Below are 18,895 nucleotides of genomic sequence, written 5' to 3' on the forward strand. Positions count from 1 at the left end.
ATCACCTGGTGTGCCCTAGGACCCCAGTGGGAGAGTAGGAGCACAGACTTCTTTCCTCAGGGATGCTGGAAAACTCAAAGCATTAAAGATGTTAGGGTGCCCAAGCATCATGGTGGTGCCGGCCATACTTAAAAGCTGACTACAAAATGAGTTTGTCTGAAATACGTGCAGCTTTCTGGGCACAGAATGCTCATATGCTGAGAACTGAGCCCTGCTCTGCTGGGTGACTGGGAGTGTTTCTCCCCAGAGGAGTTCATGCTTTTCATAGCTGTGAGCAAGGACATAGGTAGTGTGTTCCATTTTCTTTCTGGACACTGAGATTTTGCTTGTCAGCCAAGATAGGATGGGATCTGCCTGTCATGAACAGAGTTATTTAGCAGCTGTCCTTTAGTTGGTTTTTTATCAGTTATGAATTACAGGGAATCTTGTGCAATCAGTCTAACTAAAAGCCTGGTGAGAGCAAATGTCGCTAACAATGTGACTTCCCCTGATCTTCTTGCTCTTCTATGCAAGCAACGCCTGGCAAAGGTATTGCAATAAGATCAGCCTCCAGCTGTAAAGCTAGGCTAGCATTCTGGCAAGTGCCAGTGTGGAAAATGGCTTGGATGTGAGTAAAAGTCCACCTGCGTGAAACTTTGTTTTTTGATTTGTTTCTGTAAATAAGACGTAACTTGCTATTTGGGCTGTGCCAGGCATAGGGGAGAATCATTCTTTATTCTCTAAACTGAGAACTAAGGGATTAGCCACAAAGAGACCTCCATTCCAGCACCTGCTGTCTCTTAGAGGTGTGATATACAGGTGATACACCTCTCTATAAGGCAATGATTTGTAGCTCACAGCATCTACTGACTTCTGACCTTGACAGGACCTGGAAGACTGGTCACAGAGGCAAGAATCTCCCACTGCTAAATGGGAGAGTCTTACCATTGCTGCAGAGCTCAGAGCTCCTTTGCAGCTGTAGAATCCTTTGTCTAGGAAAGGTCTAGGATGGGAGTAGCACCTTTTGCAGGTGTGATGGCATAGTGAAGGTATCTATAACTAGACTGACCAAAAGTTGGATTCCAAGAACATAGACAAGTTATGACAACTGCATGTGAATCCTTTAGATAGCAATGGAGTTTCCTACAGTAAGACAAAAACAGCTTATGAGATGGAGCTTACACGGCAATTTATACCTCAGTCCAGCATGTTTCATTAGTCATTCAGAAATTGCATAGACTTCATGTGAACAAACTCTTACTTGTAGGAGAACTGCATGGCTTGCTGCTTTGATCACTCATTATGGGTAATCAGCAAAATCTCAATGTCAGGAAACCAAGTACTGTCCCTGGCTTATGATTGACGACATTAAGTCCAACCAGTGTCAGTAAAGCCACTGAACTTGCAGGAACTAATTAGATGTTAGAGAAGTGATTGTACATTTTGCTTTTTTGTTTTGTTTTGTTTTGTTCTCCCCAAAAGGTTAGTAATTTGGACAGTTCAGCAAAATCATGGTTCCACTGGCCCCAAGCAAAAAGGAAACTGTAAAATTAGGTGCTTGGCAATGTGTGTAATGCTCAGCACAGAGCTGGATACCATTATGGTGGGCAAAAGTGCTCATACTCATAGACAGCTTTGTAAATACTCTTGGGAATGTGTGCCTTGAAGACAGAGATGCAAGTTGCCCTATCTGTGCACAGCCGTGGGTGGAAGAACTCACTGGTTCTTTCTTCAGATCTCATCCTTGAGCACTCTTTCTAGTGTCATGGTTGCAGACTGTGGTAGCACAGAGCAGAGAGAAAAGATTGGGGGTTCTCTAACGTCTCTTCTGTTCCACCACTGTGTGCACTGTTTCAGCCTTAGTCTGCCCTGAACTTACAGCTATGCATGGACATGGATAGGTGTGCCTGGAAGAGACTCCTTGCTCCTCTAGAGGCTGAGGCAGGAAGTGAGTTGCTGCATTTGTGGTCTTTTGCCATACATGCTTCTGTGTCTCCCTTCTTTGCCGGAAGGAGAAGCCCATCTTTCCCGTGCCCATCTCCTGATACATAGCAATGAGGCCCCACACTCAGAACTGAGTTTCATTTCATTGAGACAGTCATGAAAGATTAAAGCCTCCTCATACAAGTCTGAGGAACAAGAGCTTGGCATGCTAGTCACCCTTCAGTTCAAACTCCTGTACAAGCCCTTGGGGAACCTCTTTTCAAAGGGACAGTGACAGCAGCATTAGGCTGCTTATTTTTAATGGAAGCTAGGGACTCTGGATCCTGAGGCATTTCTGCCTCAGCCACTATATTTGTTTCTTTGCCTGGTCTAGACTGTACCATGTCTTCCTGTTTCAGGCAAAGGAGAAACCACTGCATGTTGTATGTGCTCAGGCAACCTTGAGGACCACATTGCTTCCTATGGCCTTTCCAACCTTTGGGGTTATAATTTTGAACATCAGTCACATGGGTTGAAAGCAGCTCTCCAAGCTGCAAAACTTCTGTTTCTGGAGGAAGATAAAGTCTGTGAAGATTACTTGTTAAAAAGTCTAGTTTAATTCAAAAATACTCTACTTAATCCCCTAGCTGCTGATGATTACACCCACCAAAGAGGTGATGAGGAGGTGGAAGCTACTGCTTATTCATGTGTGTAATGGATCTTTGTTCTATCCACAGATGCAGAGCATTCTGGAAACTCTACCAAATCTCTACCAGGCAGTAGCATGGAACCTAGCAGCATCGACATACATCACCTATAGGACTGAACAAGAAAGGGGTCAGCAGATGAAATGTCACTACCTCAGAGACAGGTAAGATTAGCTTTAGAAAACCCCCAGAGATTTTGCAGACAGATAATCAGGTTGTCTCTGAAAGGTCACTGCTGACTTTAGTGGTTTAGACTTGGCATGTACAACTATTGTTTGTGATCTGAGTGTAAATGTTCCATCATCTGGCAGTATCTGAGCATGACTATAATGTTTGAACAAGAACGGAAACATGTACAGACCAGTTCAGAAAGCACTAACATTCAAAAAAGACAGAGGGAAAGAAATGGTTAATTTCTAGGTCTGATAAGCACCTGCTCACCAGCATCCTGATTATGTTATCAGATATGCTAACTAAGTGCCTGCAGGATTTGCCAGGGCTGGGGTTCCCTTGTGTACCATCTGCCAGCCGTCTGACCTCGTCTGGAGGTCCCTTCCCTATTTTTGGGTTTATGATGCTGAGCAAAAAGTCTGGTTAAAGTTCCTGTTTGAGATTTAAGTCATGCTAATTATTAATGTTCATCTTTGAACTTTGGGGGAATGGCCATTTCCTTCGTCTGGAACCATTGTCCTTTCTGGTATACATGGTCTAGTCTATTGATACTGCTATACTTCTCCTTCTAAAGATGAAAAAAGTAAGGCATCAGGAGTCTGAGTGTGCTACCTAACTTAGAGATCAGGTCTTTTACTACTCAAACCTTTGTTAGTTATAAAATTACCTGTCCTAACTGTTGCTGGCAGTAATAGTTCTTCCTGTTGGTTTTTTGGCAGCAGTAATTATCAGTTGCTGGTGTGCCAGGTGTTCCGAGGGTATGGCCTTGAGGAGTAGCTTCTAGAAAGTGATGCTAAATGACTCTCAGCTCCTCAGGACTCTAGCTTTGGCATCAGGACAGCTGTCAGTGTTCTAACAGGGTTTGTCTTCTTGGCATTGATATTGGCAATGGGACTCTACCCAGGGTGCAAGTACAGGTAATAAAGCCTGAGAAAGTTTCTGGGAGTGGGCCAAGCCCCTCAGCAGCACACAGAGCTGATCCCATTTCTTCCTATTCCTGAGTTATGTTTCTCTCTGTACATCTTCCTAACAAATGATTTGTCAAGATTACTCCTCAGATTATTTGTGATATGTGTCCTACAGATTCTGTGTTGCTATCTACTGCAAGTGGGTTTGCAGTCCTTTTATGTCTGCAGGAAGCCTACACACTACCTCTTAATGAAACTGGGGGCACCCGACCTCAAAGGCAGATGCTGCTGGGAAGAAGAAAAAGTCTTGGCTGGGGGGTTGGAAAAGGTAGAAGGGTGAATTTGGCAAGCATCTTGCCTACAAAAGCAGTAGCGGCACTTGTTATCAATGCAGATGTGAGTTGCTCTGCCCCCAGGAGTTACATCTGCTGCCACAATAGAGTGGAGGGCCTTAGGTGTGCTCCAGGTCTCCCTCACCCTGTTGTGTAAGGAGGAACATTTTCAAATGGTACTGCAGCCAGAATGCCACAGCATGAATCCTATATATGATCATGGTAAGGATTTTGGAACAAGTTTTCCATATTGAAACAACCTATTTAGTTGTTTTAAGAGCCAGGGATGATAAAAATATCCTCAGAGTTGGTCTGCATATGTGTGCAGTTCAGAAGTGGTCCTAACACTGGTTTGTCTGCAGCATATATTGCTGCAGTGTTCCAGTGCTTTTGTCTAAGAACTTGTCTTCATCGTAAGACACTGCAGAGTTTGTAAGAGTGAGAGGCAAAATTTTGCAGGCTGCTGAGTGCATTCTGCTTTCTGTATGAGGGAAGCACCCTGACCAGCCTGAGTAGCTCTTCTTGTCTCTGTGTTGCCCAGGCATTGCGGTTATGCTCTTTGGATGAGGTGGTGAAAGGAACCCTGACATGGGGGACTGGATCCAAGAACTGTGGCATCCAGCAGTCTTTGTGGCTGGCTGGGCAGCAGCTGCAGAAGAAAGTATATTTCTGGGTTTGCAGTGTAGTGTGAGTGGTACAGGGGACAGGCTGTGGCAATTGCGAGGACCAATGTGTGTGGTAAGAAGAAGGGATCTCCTGTGTGGCAGAAGTACAGAAGAGGAGGTTTTTTTGCTTCAAAAACATAAATATTGGCCTACTAAGGGCATTATATGACAGTGACTGCAGAGGCCTGCTTGCAGCTAGTTCGGATAACAGCTTTTGGTAGAAAGGTTTTATCTAGCACATTTATGAGTACAAGAAGCTTTCCAGCATACAGTTGGAAAACTAGGAGGGACTGTTGCATACCAAACATATGCGATTGTCTCCTGCCCAGTCCAGGAACACAGGTAGATATGTGAATAGACCAAGGACTAAGGGAAAAGTGCATTGACTGACCTGCTCTCTGACATCTGTAAATGAGTCTTCAGAAGAAGTGTAGAACACACTGAAGGGGGAGGGACAGTGTATGGCTGGGAAGTTTGTCCAGGCTACCTTGGCTGTATATTTAACTAAAGAACTAACACTGCAAGTGCTTTAGACATGGCATTTTCCACAAGCACTCATCTCTCTTCACAGGTCTGACTCTCCCTTGCCTTGGCCCATGTCGCATGCAGTGTGGAAAAGAATCCGTTAAAAACTGCCTCTGTGTGAGAATTCATCTGTTCAGTTGAGAATGAGGTTGAATTTTAAATGCTGTCTTCACTGCGTACACTTAAAAGTGACCACAAACTACAGGGATGGAAGCAAACCCTAGAGTGCAGTGGAAAGAGAAAGGGCAAGAGAAAAAGCAAGCTGCTTATACTTAAAGCAGAGATGGGAGTGTGCATGTGTGTTTATATAAGCCAAGATGTTTTGGAGTTGAGACCAAGCAGCAGGTGATGATTACAGACAATATGTCTGTGCCTATGTGAAATTTTGCTGAGCAGCTGTCTCTTGTTGCCTATGTCCTTGTGGGGCAGAGGGTGGAGGAGCAGTATGTGTCTTTAGACAGCCCACTGCAGCCCCCTTCCGTTTTCAGTTTTGGTACCAGGGCTGATATTGCAGCTTGGGGGAAGACAGTATTATTTCTCTTGGCTTCATGGGACCTATATGGAGTTTCATCAGCTCTGGAAAATAATTCAAGAGTTGCATGATCCAGAGTGTGAGCAAGCTGAAAACAATGACCAGAATCAGAGTCAGAAAAGCAGTGTGGATGGGCTTACTTTACATTGCACATCTGATAGTGAAATCCTTGAGGGTTTCTAAATTCATTAGGAGCTATAAGTCAGAATGAACTAGTCTGAGAGAGCTGAAGTTCACACCCAAATGTAATTTGCATTCATTTTCAAGTGTGTGTAAGTTTGCAGGATCCTTTGAAAATCAAGTTTTGTGATGCTACGTTTTGCTCCTTACCTACTGCCCTCTTAATGGAGTCACTTGTGCATGGCTCCTTAGCCCTGCTTTTTGTAAGAATTTGATGGGGTAAAATAAAATCTTTTCCCCGCCCCTAAAGAAACTGTAACAGGAAGAGTGTAGTCACCACTACAAAAAGTGCAGTGCCTTCCCACAGTGTCAGAGGAAAGAGTACTTTTGAAAGGGAAGTCTGAATACAGGCCCACTCTAGCATGCTTTTGGGTTGTGTAGCATGAGACATGACTGAAGAAACAAGTGAAGTTGGTCTCCTCAAGACTCAAGCTTGCTTGCTACTTGTGGTGTGTCTGTGGCCATTGACAGAGCAAGCTTTGGCAACACCATGCCCAGATGGTGAAGTTAGGCTGACCAGTAAGGAGGAAAAGAAATGCTGCCCCAAATGCAGCCCAGATACTGGTAAGGGAATGAGATGTCTGTCTTTTTTTCTTGTTTGTAAGTATTAATTTATGTCAACCACAGTAAACAAATATGGGGAATGTTGTGTATGTGTGTGTGTGTGTGAAAATGTCAGTGTATCTTGAGTAACTGTAAATGCAGAACAAAATTGCAGGGGCTTGTCTCCTGCACCCTTAATTCGGAATGTGCCTTAGCTATAAGCTTAAGAGTGGGCTCATGTTTTGGATTTTTTATGTGACTATACTTGTTATTCTGTTGTGAGGAGGGAGAATCAAGTTTTCTGACAGCTGGCCTTGCTCACATGGAAAAAAAGTGTTCACCCAACACTGGTTCTGACCCATTGCACAATTCAGAGATGGTTTCTGAATATTGTCTGTGCCATTCAGACTTCAGTGGGGATGCAGGGAGTGATGCTCTCTGCAAGGCTGTCCTTTGAAGTGTGTGGTCCTAAAGAGCGCAAGACCTCCCCCTTCAACCCCTTCGGCTCCACTTATAAAGCAGCTGACCTATGCTTGACTCAGATGTAAATGGCGAGACAGGGTCTCAGGTGAGCATTAGTTTCAACAGGCTGTTCTAACCTGTGTCCTTGCCTGGGCCTATGATGTTGATGAATTGTTAATGGATTCTCGCTTGGTTGTGACTTTTAAGTCAAAGTAAGACACTAGAGGTGGAATAGTCTAGTTGCAGGAGTTACTGGGTGACATTTCTATGCCTGTTAGACTGAACAACAGAACAGGTGATTCTAATGGCCCCTTTCATGATCCAGGAACAGTCATTCTGATTATTCTAATTTAGTGCTGTCTATAACAGTAGCCAGAGCTGAACAATACAGAACATGAAGCTGTTTGTTTGTCCTGAAACGGGGTTACTGAAATCCTTGTATAGCTGATATGGTGGTGGTGGTGGTGTTATCCTGCAGGGTTAGCAACAGGATTAGCCAAGAAGTTTCATCTTTCATTGGTGCCTAGGTAAGAGTCAGCCTACCACCCTTAGTTGCTTGAACACATCTCCCCCAACCTACAGCAAGGAGACTGAGTGCCTCATGGAAGAGAGTAGGTGAACACGTGGGATTTGTGGGAATGAACAATGAATAGGTGAAGAGCTGTAAAGTTCTTCTCTCATAATCCACCCATTAAATCCTGGTTGGGTCATCCTTAACCAGTGGCCTCCACAAGGTGCATTGGAGGGTTTAATTTCAGAAGCTAGTGTTTTCATGTTCACATTGACAAATAAGACATCTGAGCTGGTAGTGATCATGGAGAAAGCTAGAGGCTGAATCAGCTTTGTAGGATGAATGTCTCTCCAGTCCCTTAGGGGGACCTCTTTAGGGCAGGACAGAGATGCATGAATTAGAAAGCAGTGCATACAGAGTGAGGGGAGGGATCCCTGCTGCTCTCCAGGCTGTCTCTGTTCAGTGGCTGGGGAATTGTTTGATCTGTGTCTTGCGATCCTGTCTCTGTCACCAATGCTAAAACAGACTGAAAGGTTCCTCCCTTCCACCTATCACCTGCCAGTGATAGTGTGGAAACCCCAGGGTATTTCCCTTCCCACTGAGACAAAGTCATTCAGCATGAGGTGAGAAAGTCTTTGCCGAGTGGGATCAGCTCCAGAATCACTCACTGTTAATACAAGGAGAGAAACATCCTCAAACCTTTCCTCTTTTGCTGCCAGGCTTCATGAAGTTGTGAAGGCCAATAAGAGGCCAGTGATGATCAGAGGAAGATGTGGGCAGTTTCCTAGCAGCCCTGTACATTCCTTCACCAGATAAACTTTGCTTGATCTTTGCTGCTCACTGTGGGTTTTCTAAGTGCACCACTGAGCTAGCCAGTACTTCCTTCTGAATTTGTTTTCTTTAAGGTCACAAAACTTTTTGGTTGAACAGCGCTTTTCCTCTAACTGGTCTCCAAGTGACAGATTAACTACTTGATATTTTTTGATGACATCAGTAGATACGATCAATCCTTTGCTTTCATGAACTCAGGAGCCTCTCAGAATTAGTGTTAATGTTTTTGGAGTTCAAACAAGGTTCATAATTGAACTCCTCTAGAAACAGAGGGTAGGAAAGATGTTTTTATGGCTTGGATTTTGACACACTTCTGGCAACAGAGTTTAGGAAGGAACTGCTGTTGTCAGGAAAGGCATGGAAAAGTTGCTCTAGCTTCAGTGGCCAGGGATCCTTTGGGCATCCCTCTTCTACTAGGGCTGACTCAAACTGAGAAGAGCTCTTTCAGTGTCCTGAGAGCTACCTTAATGTGCAATGCTTTCTTGGGTCATTGGCAGTGATGCCCTCACCTTACAGCATCTGAATCTGAACTTCAGTATGGCAAACCTGCACCCTTACCTCAGTATACTCCTGCCTACACTGGTGGGCTGCCTGCAGGTATTCCAGATAAGACAGAGGAGTCACAGTGGTTAGTCATGCAGTGCTCAGGTCATCATGGTGTAAAAATTTGAGTGGTGCTGAATTTGACTGCTCTAGGTTTTACTCAGTATGCCTGGGAGTATGTCTGTTCTGATACTCGTTTTTTCACCACAGCACAATAAGAAACTATTTCACCAGCGTCAACCAGTAAGACTAATGGTTAAATGAGATTCAGTTTCTGGCCTCAGTTACAAAGACAATTCTAACTTCTCTCTTTCTTCTTGACAGGAGACAACAGCCGATGTGCAGACACAGAGGATCATGACTGCAAATGTCGTCCGGGATACAGCTGTACTGATAGTGCATGTCTCTACTGTGTAAAACTGCCTGAATGTGCAGAGGGAGAGGAGCTGGTTAAGTTTGGTAACTAAAACACAAATGACTCTTAAAGGTGGAGTTCAATATAGGTGGTTTGCTGAGCAGCAGACAGTTTCATTCATTGCTTTTGGGAGGGCTTCTGATGCAAAGGACAGAAATGACATTTATAACCTGGCTTCAGCATCTGAAGCCCTTGCTTCCCAATTTTTACAACTTTTCCTTTCATAAATTTGAAACTGTTCAGTTTCCTGCTCAGACTTTTGAAATTGCTTTTCTTCCACGCTGTTAGAACTGTCAGTAAAAGTCTGTTTTACTGCTTTTGGTGACTCTTAAGTTTACACCTTCTGCTGTCAGGTTAGAATATTCTGTACCTTTGCCATAAGGGGTCAACTCATACATCTCCCAAAATGCAAAGGTGACAAGAACTGCTTGTATATTCATTCAGGGGGCTGATTCCTAATTCAGAAAGAGTGCAGAGGGAACTTACCATACTCTTATCTGTAGTATTCCTGTTTTTCCATTCAGTAAAGGCACTGACCTCTAATAATTCATGTTCTCTTTCCTTATAGGCATTGTAGACTTCACATTCAAGTGTAAACCATGTGAGATAGGAACCTATTCTAATGTTAAGAATGGCTGGTGCCGTAGCTGGACTGAGTATGTATGCATCAATATTTTTTGAAACATGCATGATAAAATTCTCAAATGATTAGTATTTAAATTGGAAAATAGAGTTGAATCAAAGAAGTGATCACCAATTGATTAAATTGATTACTTTTTTTTTAATTTATCAGTATACAATATTTATTTCAACTTTGTCTTTATGCATAATGGGCCTCAAAAAAAACCCTCAAAAAAACCTGCTATGCGTTCAACCTGCTTTCAGGTCCATCACAAACTGATGTAAAATTATTCCAAATGTGGACTCACAGAGAGGCTGGAAAAAAGTGCACCTAAACAATTGTGATCTAGTGTTATCTTGATGGGGAGCATCCATAATTTGGCCTATGCTGCTATAAAAAGAAAAGAAGGAAACAAGTTGTGGAAATAAAGGAGGAAAGGAAGAAAGGGAGCCAAGGGAAAGGTTGGAAAGGAAGGAAGGAGCAGACAGGGATGATCTAAATGTGACTCTTATTCTTCTTTTAGCTGTGAAAGTTCTGGATTTCTAACAATGAAGCAAGGCAACAGTACACATAATGTTGTATGTGGTTTCCCTGTTAAAGATTTGGCTCAAGGTACCTCTTCACAATGATTTGTTTGTCTAAATCTCTCCCTTTTCTCTACAATGCTTCACCTGGTGACTTACTGTATAGTTATCATCCAGAGTTTGCTATCATGAATATTTGCTTTGAAAATGACTATTGTGTTTCTTGCGCTATTAACAGAGACAGAATCATTGACCAAGGCAAGATTACACCATTAAAACATTGCCAGTAATAAAGTGGGAGAAATGCCCAGCAACTGTCCTCAAATAGAGCGCACTTCGTTGGCAAACTATCAGAGTTTTCCACTGAACCTCTGTTGCTGCTTTGCCAGATTTTCTCAGGAAAAAGTAGCTTAGTTAGTCATCCGGTTCCTTTACAGGTGTTGGTTGAGTCCACGACACCCAGAAATGAAGACTAATGTCTTGTGATGGATCAGATTATATAGGAATGACTGGGTGGAGGCTTTGCAGCTGCTGAGTATCTTCAAGGTGGCAAGCTGCACTGCTCTGCCTTTCCTTCCCCTTTGTCCCTACAATGAACTGGCACCTTTCAGCTCTGGGTCCTTTATTTAGAGAGATCATTAGTTCTGCTGAGACAAATCACACAAATGTGCTACTTTTAACTTCCATGAGGCTAACACAAATGTGAAAGTTTGGCTTGCTTTACTGCTTTTCAGGGAAACATTGAAGTCAAATACCCTGAAAAAAAGCAAAAAACAAAACAGAGAAGATAGTGCATATGTGGTTGTTGCAAAAGAGAGAGAGCCAGAGCCAAATCCTTGAGCCATGAAGAGATCAGGCATATGTTTTTTCCATGAATGCTTACCGCAGACAGTGATCTATTGCACCCTTGACTTGGAGCATCTCAGTTTTGTTGTTAACACCTGCAGTGTTTTTCTCCTGGCTAATAATTTTCCTCAGAAAGAGAAAATTAATCTCCAAACTTCCTTGGATGCACTACTTTTCCTTTAACAAAAGTCTGGGCAAATAATTTCTTAACCTTTATTAAATACATTTAATTGCAGTTCCTAATACAGATGAATCTATGTATACCACCATCCTGGCCATTCTTACTGCAGCGGCTGTATTTGTTCTCATCCTGCTGACCTTCTTCTTGCACTTCTGCATATGGTCACTGAAGAGAGAAAAATACCGCATAGCTGACAGTAAGTGTATCTTTGTGGACTTCTCTGTGGTTGTACAGTGGAGAGGGGCTGCCCCCTTGCTCCAGACTCAGAATGGAATAAATTTACTATATGATTTTGGGTTGGTTGCTTAGTTTTGCTAATGCAGTGCCCCACTTGTATTTTTGCCTCTTCCTCAGATAGAAGCTGTATTGCTAAAGATAATGGGCAGCTAATTGACATCTGTGAAGACTTCTTGTATGTGCAGTGCTTTTGTTTGTTCTCACTACAGATCTAGAACATAACTTCCCTAGGCTGTCACTGGCTCCACAACCGTCACACCACAGAGAAGAGACTTACAGCTGCCAGTTTCCAGAGGAAGAACATGGAGACAAAACACCTGAAGAAAAGCCTTGCTATTTTCACCCTCAGAGTCTACAGTGAAAATGGATGAATTGCAATGTGCTCTGAGGAGGGAGAGCTGAACTCAGGTTTTCAAAAAAAAAAGGAGGAGAGAGGGGCTGAGTGCATAAAGCATCATTATATACAGAACAATAAGGAATGAGTCTTTGGGGAGTTTTGCTTTATTTCTTCTCAACAAACCTGACGTTTAGAGACAGAGGAACTGCTAACTCAGGCTGACATTCAGTTCAGCAACACTGCTTTGTTGCAAGTTTCCTGTTTTTTCCATTGATGCTTTTCAACTTGGTTTGAGATCAGAGACTGTTGTTCTGATTATTCTTCTTTGCATCTTCTGCACATGTCTCTGCGGTGCTCCTACAGACTGACATGTACAGAAAATATGATAATACTGATAGAGCACTCAGAGCTTTCACAGGCTATCCATAGTGCCAAGATGTGTGCCTAACAGTCATATATTAAGGGAATAAGACATTGTGCCTAACAATCATGTCTACTACTGTTCTATAAACAGACAGTGCATTTCCCTAATATGAAGTTGCTCTTTGTTATGCAGGAAGGGCTATTACACTTAAACCGTGAAATACTTTCATATGATAGAAGGTGTTGGTTGGGTCAGTCTCAGTGCACAGAGGTGCCAGTGTGAGATTGCCATAGCCACATCATTTGTGCTTGCAGAGACTTTGCTGATGATGATGTGGGTTCCATGATCCCCTCCAGGGAAACTGGGGAGAGAAGGGAATAGCATTTATCCTCCCTTTCTTCCATAACTCAGCAATCTTTGAACCCTGGAATACTGAATTAAAAGGACTTCTGAAAGACTCAGCCAAAGACCGTGCTGTCTAGAGATACATACTTGGTTTAATGAGCCCTTCTAGTCTGTACAGTAGGAAAAGGCAGTGGAAAACAGAGAAGAGCCCAGCATTTGTTTTTGATTTTTTTCTCTCCCTGTCTCAGAAGAAAAAGAACCAGGGCTTCTGCTGGTATGTACCAGCAAAGCTTCAACAGTTTGATCATCAGCTAAAAGATGTTCCTGTTTCTGAAAATCCAATCATGTAGAATTTTTTTAATGTTAGGTTAGTGCTTCCTCCCCCAAGTTCATAGAGCTCTAACATGGTCAGAGTTAATCCTTTTGCCTGACTTGAAAGGGCCAGATTTTCTGATGGACTTTGTTGCTTTTTGTGGGTTGACACTGATTTTGGATAAGAATCCAGTTTGTGGCTTCAACTAGTTAAAACTCAAGTCTTTCTTATATAATGTCTGTGTTATGTGATTGCAATAATAGATTCAAAGCCCTGGTTGCCTTCTGATTGTGCTTTCTGGTGAAAGCTACTTGGAGTAGACTCTCTTATGACTAAATCAACTCTGAGCAAAAATGAGTTTTGAGTCAACCATCACATGAAGGGTTATAAATACCACACACTATAGACATTGTGTCAGCTTCCTTCTCATTCCTTGCAGATAGCATGAACAGGACAGGGCTTCTAAATTAAATCCTAATAGATTAATGAAAGTTATGTTAATCACCTTATTAAATACTCAAAGGAGATTATTCCAAGTCTGAATGACATGCTATTATAATTAGGGCTGTGTTCAACTAAAGAGGTGTGAAGCAGAAGGTATTCCATGCACAAGTGTGTGTTACAGAAGCACTTGAACAGAGAATCTTAATAAATGGGACAGGAAGATAGCCTTGGAAAGCCAGTCACACAACTCCTCTGCTCTAAGGAAGGCTCAGCTAGAGCAAATATCCATCTTCCTATTAGACTTTCATTGGGATGACTCCATGACTTCTTTAGGCAATCCAATCCAGTGACTGATTTCAAGACGTCAGAGAAGGAGAGAAATTATGTTACTTAATGCTTATATCGTCTATCATGATCATGAGGAAGAATTGACTTCATTTTACGCTCTAGCATCTTTATAAGTATTCTAAAACTACCATCTCTCCTTGGTCTCTGCAGACTCTTATCTTTCCTCATAGGCTGTGTTTTCTAGACCTCTTAGTGTCTCTCTCTAGACTCTCTCCAGTTGGTCTTTCTTGAAACCTTCTCCAGAGGAGGTCTTAGCAAGCTGAATAAAGCTGAAGGATTATTTCTATAATTCATGGACATGCTTTTATTGGTGAAGATTTCTTCAGTGATTATGGGAATGAGTAATCCACTGGGGTCCTACTTATATTGTCAACAGGACTTATCCTGTCTTTTCTGCTTTTTGCTTGTTTGTGCATTACTGAATCTTACAGCTAGGTGAAATAATTGCAAGAGAAAGTGAAGTGCAAAGAATTAGCCATATCCACTATAATGCATTCCTCCATAGTCCTAGTTTTAATCTTCCAGCTGCTCTGGTATTGGATTTGGTGCAATCAAAATCCTTATACCTTGGCGTCCCCTCCATGTAAAATTGGAATAGTGCAACTTCTCAACCCCAAAAGGATGTTGTGAGACATAGTTAGTACTTGTAATGTATTTTTGCTTTCTTTGATCCTATTAGTGTTAATTCTTGTGTTGCTGATAATTTTTCCCATAGGTATGCCTATGTGAAATTCACTTGAGAGAGAGAGGTTTTTCCCACTGCTTTGAGAAATATACGGATTCTTAACTGAGGTGAACTGGAGATTCATGCAAAGAAAGTGAAGGGGGTTGGACTGGATTAAATAGGATAACTGGGTCTGAAGTACAAGGCTGGCTCTGCCTTGTAAGCAGTTACTCTGTGGGATTTAATACACTCCGTAGTCTAAATGCCTCCTCATCAAGGCTGTTCTTACTGCTTCTTCTATGTTGACTGTGTTTATTCTCTGCTCTGTATGGACCATTTATCTTTTTACGAACTGTTTTTCAACAAGATTTCTTACTGTGGCCTTTTCTAAAGGCAAAATAAACTTGAGGTTTGAATTATGTGCTTTTGTGATACAATTAAGCAAAGGTTTGGAGGTCTTGTTCTGGAAGAATTTTATTCTTTGCTTTGTCCCAGTGTTCTTGAGTGCAGTTCAGTTTTACTTTCCCAATTCACTTCGCTTCTCTTACAGAACTCTGGCTATTTCAGCAATGTACCCTCAAACTCTTCTGCCATTGCATTTTAGACTAGCCCATTTGCACCTTTTCTCCTTTTTAAGCAAGTGACTTAAAATTTCCTTGCTGCTGCTCAACTATCTTTTCAGCTGCCCACTACCAAAATAGCAGGAAACTGTGGCTGACAATATTTTCCGTTCCTGAGAATGTCAGAGAAGCAGCTACATTTTGGGCAGAAAATTCTGACAGAAGTTACTGTTTGAGGGATGAAAGATTCGAGTGTCCAATGGAAGTCTATGTATCAGAGAATGCAGTTGATCTGGGTGAGGTGTACAAGACCTTGTGGGCTGCGGATGTTGAATAGCCGACAGTGCTGCCAGTTAATATCGAAACACGTTGAACAGAGCTGTATTATTCATAGGAAATTTGCACAGTGGCCTCTTGGGTTTCTATATGCCTACCTTGAAGAAGAGTTCTACTTCCTACTTACCTAACCACCTGACTTAGGTCTGCTTATTGATGGGAAAAGCAACCAATTTCCTGTCTTGAAGCTCAGATTCAGAGGGAAAAACCCAAAGTGTGAATCACTTAAGCCTTGGAGAATTTCAACAAAAGAACTGTATTTTGCGTCAAAGAAAGTGAAAGCTGTCAGCTCAAAACAGTGAGCTTCTAAGCAAACAAACTTTATGCTTCAGTTTCCATTCAGAAACAACTATAGTGTGGAGTCCCTTCAGTTCTGCAACATCTGAATCAGATCGTTGCTCAATTTTCAGCTCATATCTGAGCATTTATGGGATTTTCAAGTTCTGATTTAATTTCAGCTTGATCTGTGTATATGGACTCTAGATTAAAAGGGTTTTTTTCCTGAAATCATTAACATATAATGAAATGTCGATAGCAATATTTTTCTTTTTTGCTTGAATCCATTTTCAAAAGAGAAAATACAGCATCCTTGAAAAATAGCCTGAAGTTTTTAGAGACTATGTGGTCAAGCAAATTTAGAAACATATCATTTTTTTAAAATATTGTCATGAGTAAATAGTTAAAATATAACATATGGTGAAATCTAAAAAGTCCCTTGACAGTGGTAACAAAAAAGGTGAATATATAGGCTCCAAAGCCACAGCATCAAATTATGGCTTAACAAGATACATAAGTGTTACACCTTGTGTAGGTGAGACTTAAATGGTATTTTTTGTGTTTACCGACAAAAAATGCAACTTTTTATGGAACGTGCTGATGCAGAAATGCATTCTATTATAGAAATATGACAGTTAATGACAATTAGCCCTTGTTTTATCAGGAATTACCCAGCACTTGTATTTAACCTTGTTTCTGAGTTGTCCCATGAATTGAGGAATCTAATTGCAAAAAATGTTCTTGAGCAGCCAGTGATGATTAAAGGCTTGTTGCCATTTAGTAGGAGTCTTTCCTAGATATGTATTTTATCATGCCAGTCTGGGGAGCATTTGCCCTCATCAGCAATCTTATTGCTGTCCCTGACTTGACACACTTGAATCCACCCAAGAGGTGAGGATGTGGAGCACTCCATTATGGCCATGGCTAGGCATCAGAGCAGGAGATGAGAGCTGGACTCGGTGCTGCAGCACCAGCCACAAATGCCGGGCAGCCATGGACAGACATAACTGCTACTCTAAGGGCTGTGGCTGTTCCACACGGCAGGCATGGGCTGGCCAGCCTGGGTGCTGCAGCCTATCTAAAGCTGCCTGCTTATCAGGTGAGTGCTGACCAGTCTCAGCTGTGCAGCAGTTGGGGTAGTTGGTGATGTGAAGCCCCACTGACAGTGTGTGCTTCTGGCTGTAAGAGGAGCAACTCTCAGGTAATGTTTTGGGGTTATATCTGGCGGTGGCACCTCTGTGAGAGTGGGTGATATTTCCTCAGCTCTTCTGCTCTTGGACTCGGAGGGCTCTGCATACAAATGCAATATGCATTTCACAGGTTTTGCTGGACTGTTAACCTGTGTTGTACAGCCAGTGCTGCTGCCTGAGCCTTTGCTTGTTGAGGAAGCAGTAGATAAAATCAGTATTTCACACAAATGCTGTGTGTGTTGCTACAGCTCAGACCAGGCATGAGTGAGGACTCTGAAAAGCAGACAGCACTTAACTGAGAAATTTCTGGACCAATTCTGTTCATGCAACACATGTGGGAAAAGTCCCCTCTATGCTGGAAAACATTTTTTTTCAGCCTCCTCTCCCTTCTATCTGAGACAGCATCACAAGCTGCTCAGGGGGTAGGAGGGATTCTCAAACCTGGTCAGTTGTTGTCTTAAGAGCCAACCATTTTAGCAGCTGAGTTTTGATACTGCTTGGAATGGCAGTGTCGCTATGCATGACACCATTAGAAGATTTTAAGATGCTACTAATATAATGTAGTTTGTGATTTCTTAGAACCCAACATCATTTAGCTTTGTATGTGGCTCCCTCGCTTGTTCCTGTAAAAAGAGAAATGGTTGCTAGAATTGAAAATTGAGAACTGAAACCATGGCCTTCAGTACAGAGAAGCTGGATTTCTCTGAGTTCTGGGAATTTCTAATGCTCTGGTGAAAAAGTTAGGACCAAATTCAGCAATTTTCCTGTGAATAATGTGTACTAATTTCATGATGCTAGGGAAAGTGTTACCACTTGTTGCCTCATGCTCCTAAATCCGGGTTCATATTCCTGAAGTTTGACTTTCAAACTGAAAAAAGTATGACTGAAAAATTTCAGGGTGGGAAAAAGGCTTTGAGCACCTAGCAGAAGAGAGGAGTGATCTTCCTGTCTCTGTCATCTTGTACCTTCTTCAAGACTTTAATGGAAAATGTTGTTCTGAGTCTACAATTCTTCAGAATTTTCTCTGTGTATAAATTTTTAAGACTCTTTAACCTGTTAAAATAAAGACGTTTTAAACTTTCTTATACACCAAGTCTGATACTTAGACATGGCTTGCTGTTGACAATCAGATAAAGTCCTTCCCACACAGTTTTAGGAAATGCAGGGTAACGGTTAGGAGAATAAGGTAAAAATACCCTTTTATATAGTCATTCATTTAGTCACGATCTGCTGTGTGCATATCACAAACAGTCTCAACAATACTTGACTATAAATAATAATTAGGGGTGTTTGGGGCCCAGTAGAATGCTGGTGATTTCTTAATACTTTGGCTGCAAAAAATAGTGAAAGAGTTAACAGGCCTGAAGTACAGAAACAGCCCTTTTCATACTAGTGGTTTTGCTTGATGAGAAAGTAGCTAGGGACCTGTGCAGACAGTGTTTTGGTATGCTAACACATCTGTTCACCTACCAATAACTGATTAAAGGAAAGCAGTTTCTTGCAAATTAATAGGGTTTTAAAACTGGAAAAGGTAAAAAATATTTCCACGAGACTTCTCCTTAATGTTTTTCTCTCCTTTCCCAAGGAAAGAAAGATTATGCAATCGTGTGATTATATATCTGTCTTTCTGAATAACTTTTGAACTCCTTGCCCAGTTTCAGCCCAGCCTGGCAGAGGTGCCAAGGTGTTCAGTTCTTACAAGCACCATGAAATGAGACTCACGAATTCTGTTGCTCTTGGACATACTTTTCTGGAGGGATTTTTCTTTCTGAAGTTGTTAAAATATTTTGTTTTTCAATATGCCATCTTTCCATTTTCTGGATTTACAGGTGGCCAGTGTACACCGCATAGAGGAAAAATGTGGATAAAACAGGAACCAAGGGGTCAAAGCCTGTTCAGGTGACTTTGCAGACACACTATGGATGCAGCCTCGATGATTAGCCTGCAGGTAACTGAGAACTGTATATACAAAACGAAAGGCTTGATTCCATTGGTTTGTAGCAATGCTTCATGTTAAGGGCTGTGTTTATATAGAGTGGGGAAAAATTCTGAAGTTGTTCAAAATCCGAATGAAATATTTT

At 41.9% G+C, this 18,895-nt stretch overlaps 1 protein-coding gene across 1 annotated transcript; it reads left to right on the top strand.

The window, feature by feature from the left end:
* Positions 1-6,230: 6,230 nt before the first annotated feature.
* On the top strand, positions 6,231-17,895 carry TNFRSF18 (TNF receptor superfamily member 18). Its single transcript, XM_026100592.2, has 6 exons — positions 6,231-6,486; positions 9,137-9,271; positions 9,796-9,883; positions 10,373-10,461; positions 11,456-11,596; positions 11,847-17,895. The coding sequence occupies exons 1-6, from the start codon at positions 6,312-6,314 to the stop codon at positions 11,996-11,998; spliced, it is 780 nt and encodes a 259-aa protein (XP_025956377.2). The 5' UTR covers positions 6,231-6,311; the 3' UTR covers positions 11,999-17,895.
* The last annotated feature ends 1,000 nt before the right edge of the window (positions 17,896-18,895 follow it).

Source organism: Dromaius novaehollandiae, chromosome 24, assembly GCF_036370855.1.
Source record: "Dromaius novaehollandiae isolate bDroNov1 chromosome 24, bDroNov1.hap1, whole genome shotgun sequence".
Classification (NCBI taxonomy): domain Eukaryota; kingdom Metazoa; phylum Chordata; class Aves; order Casuariiformes; family Dromaiidae; genus Dromaius; species Dromaius novaehollandiae.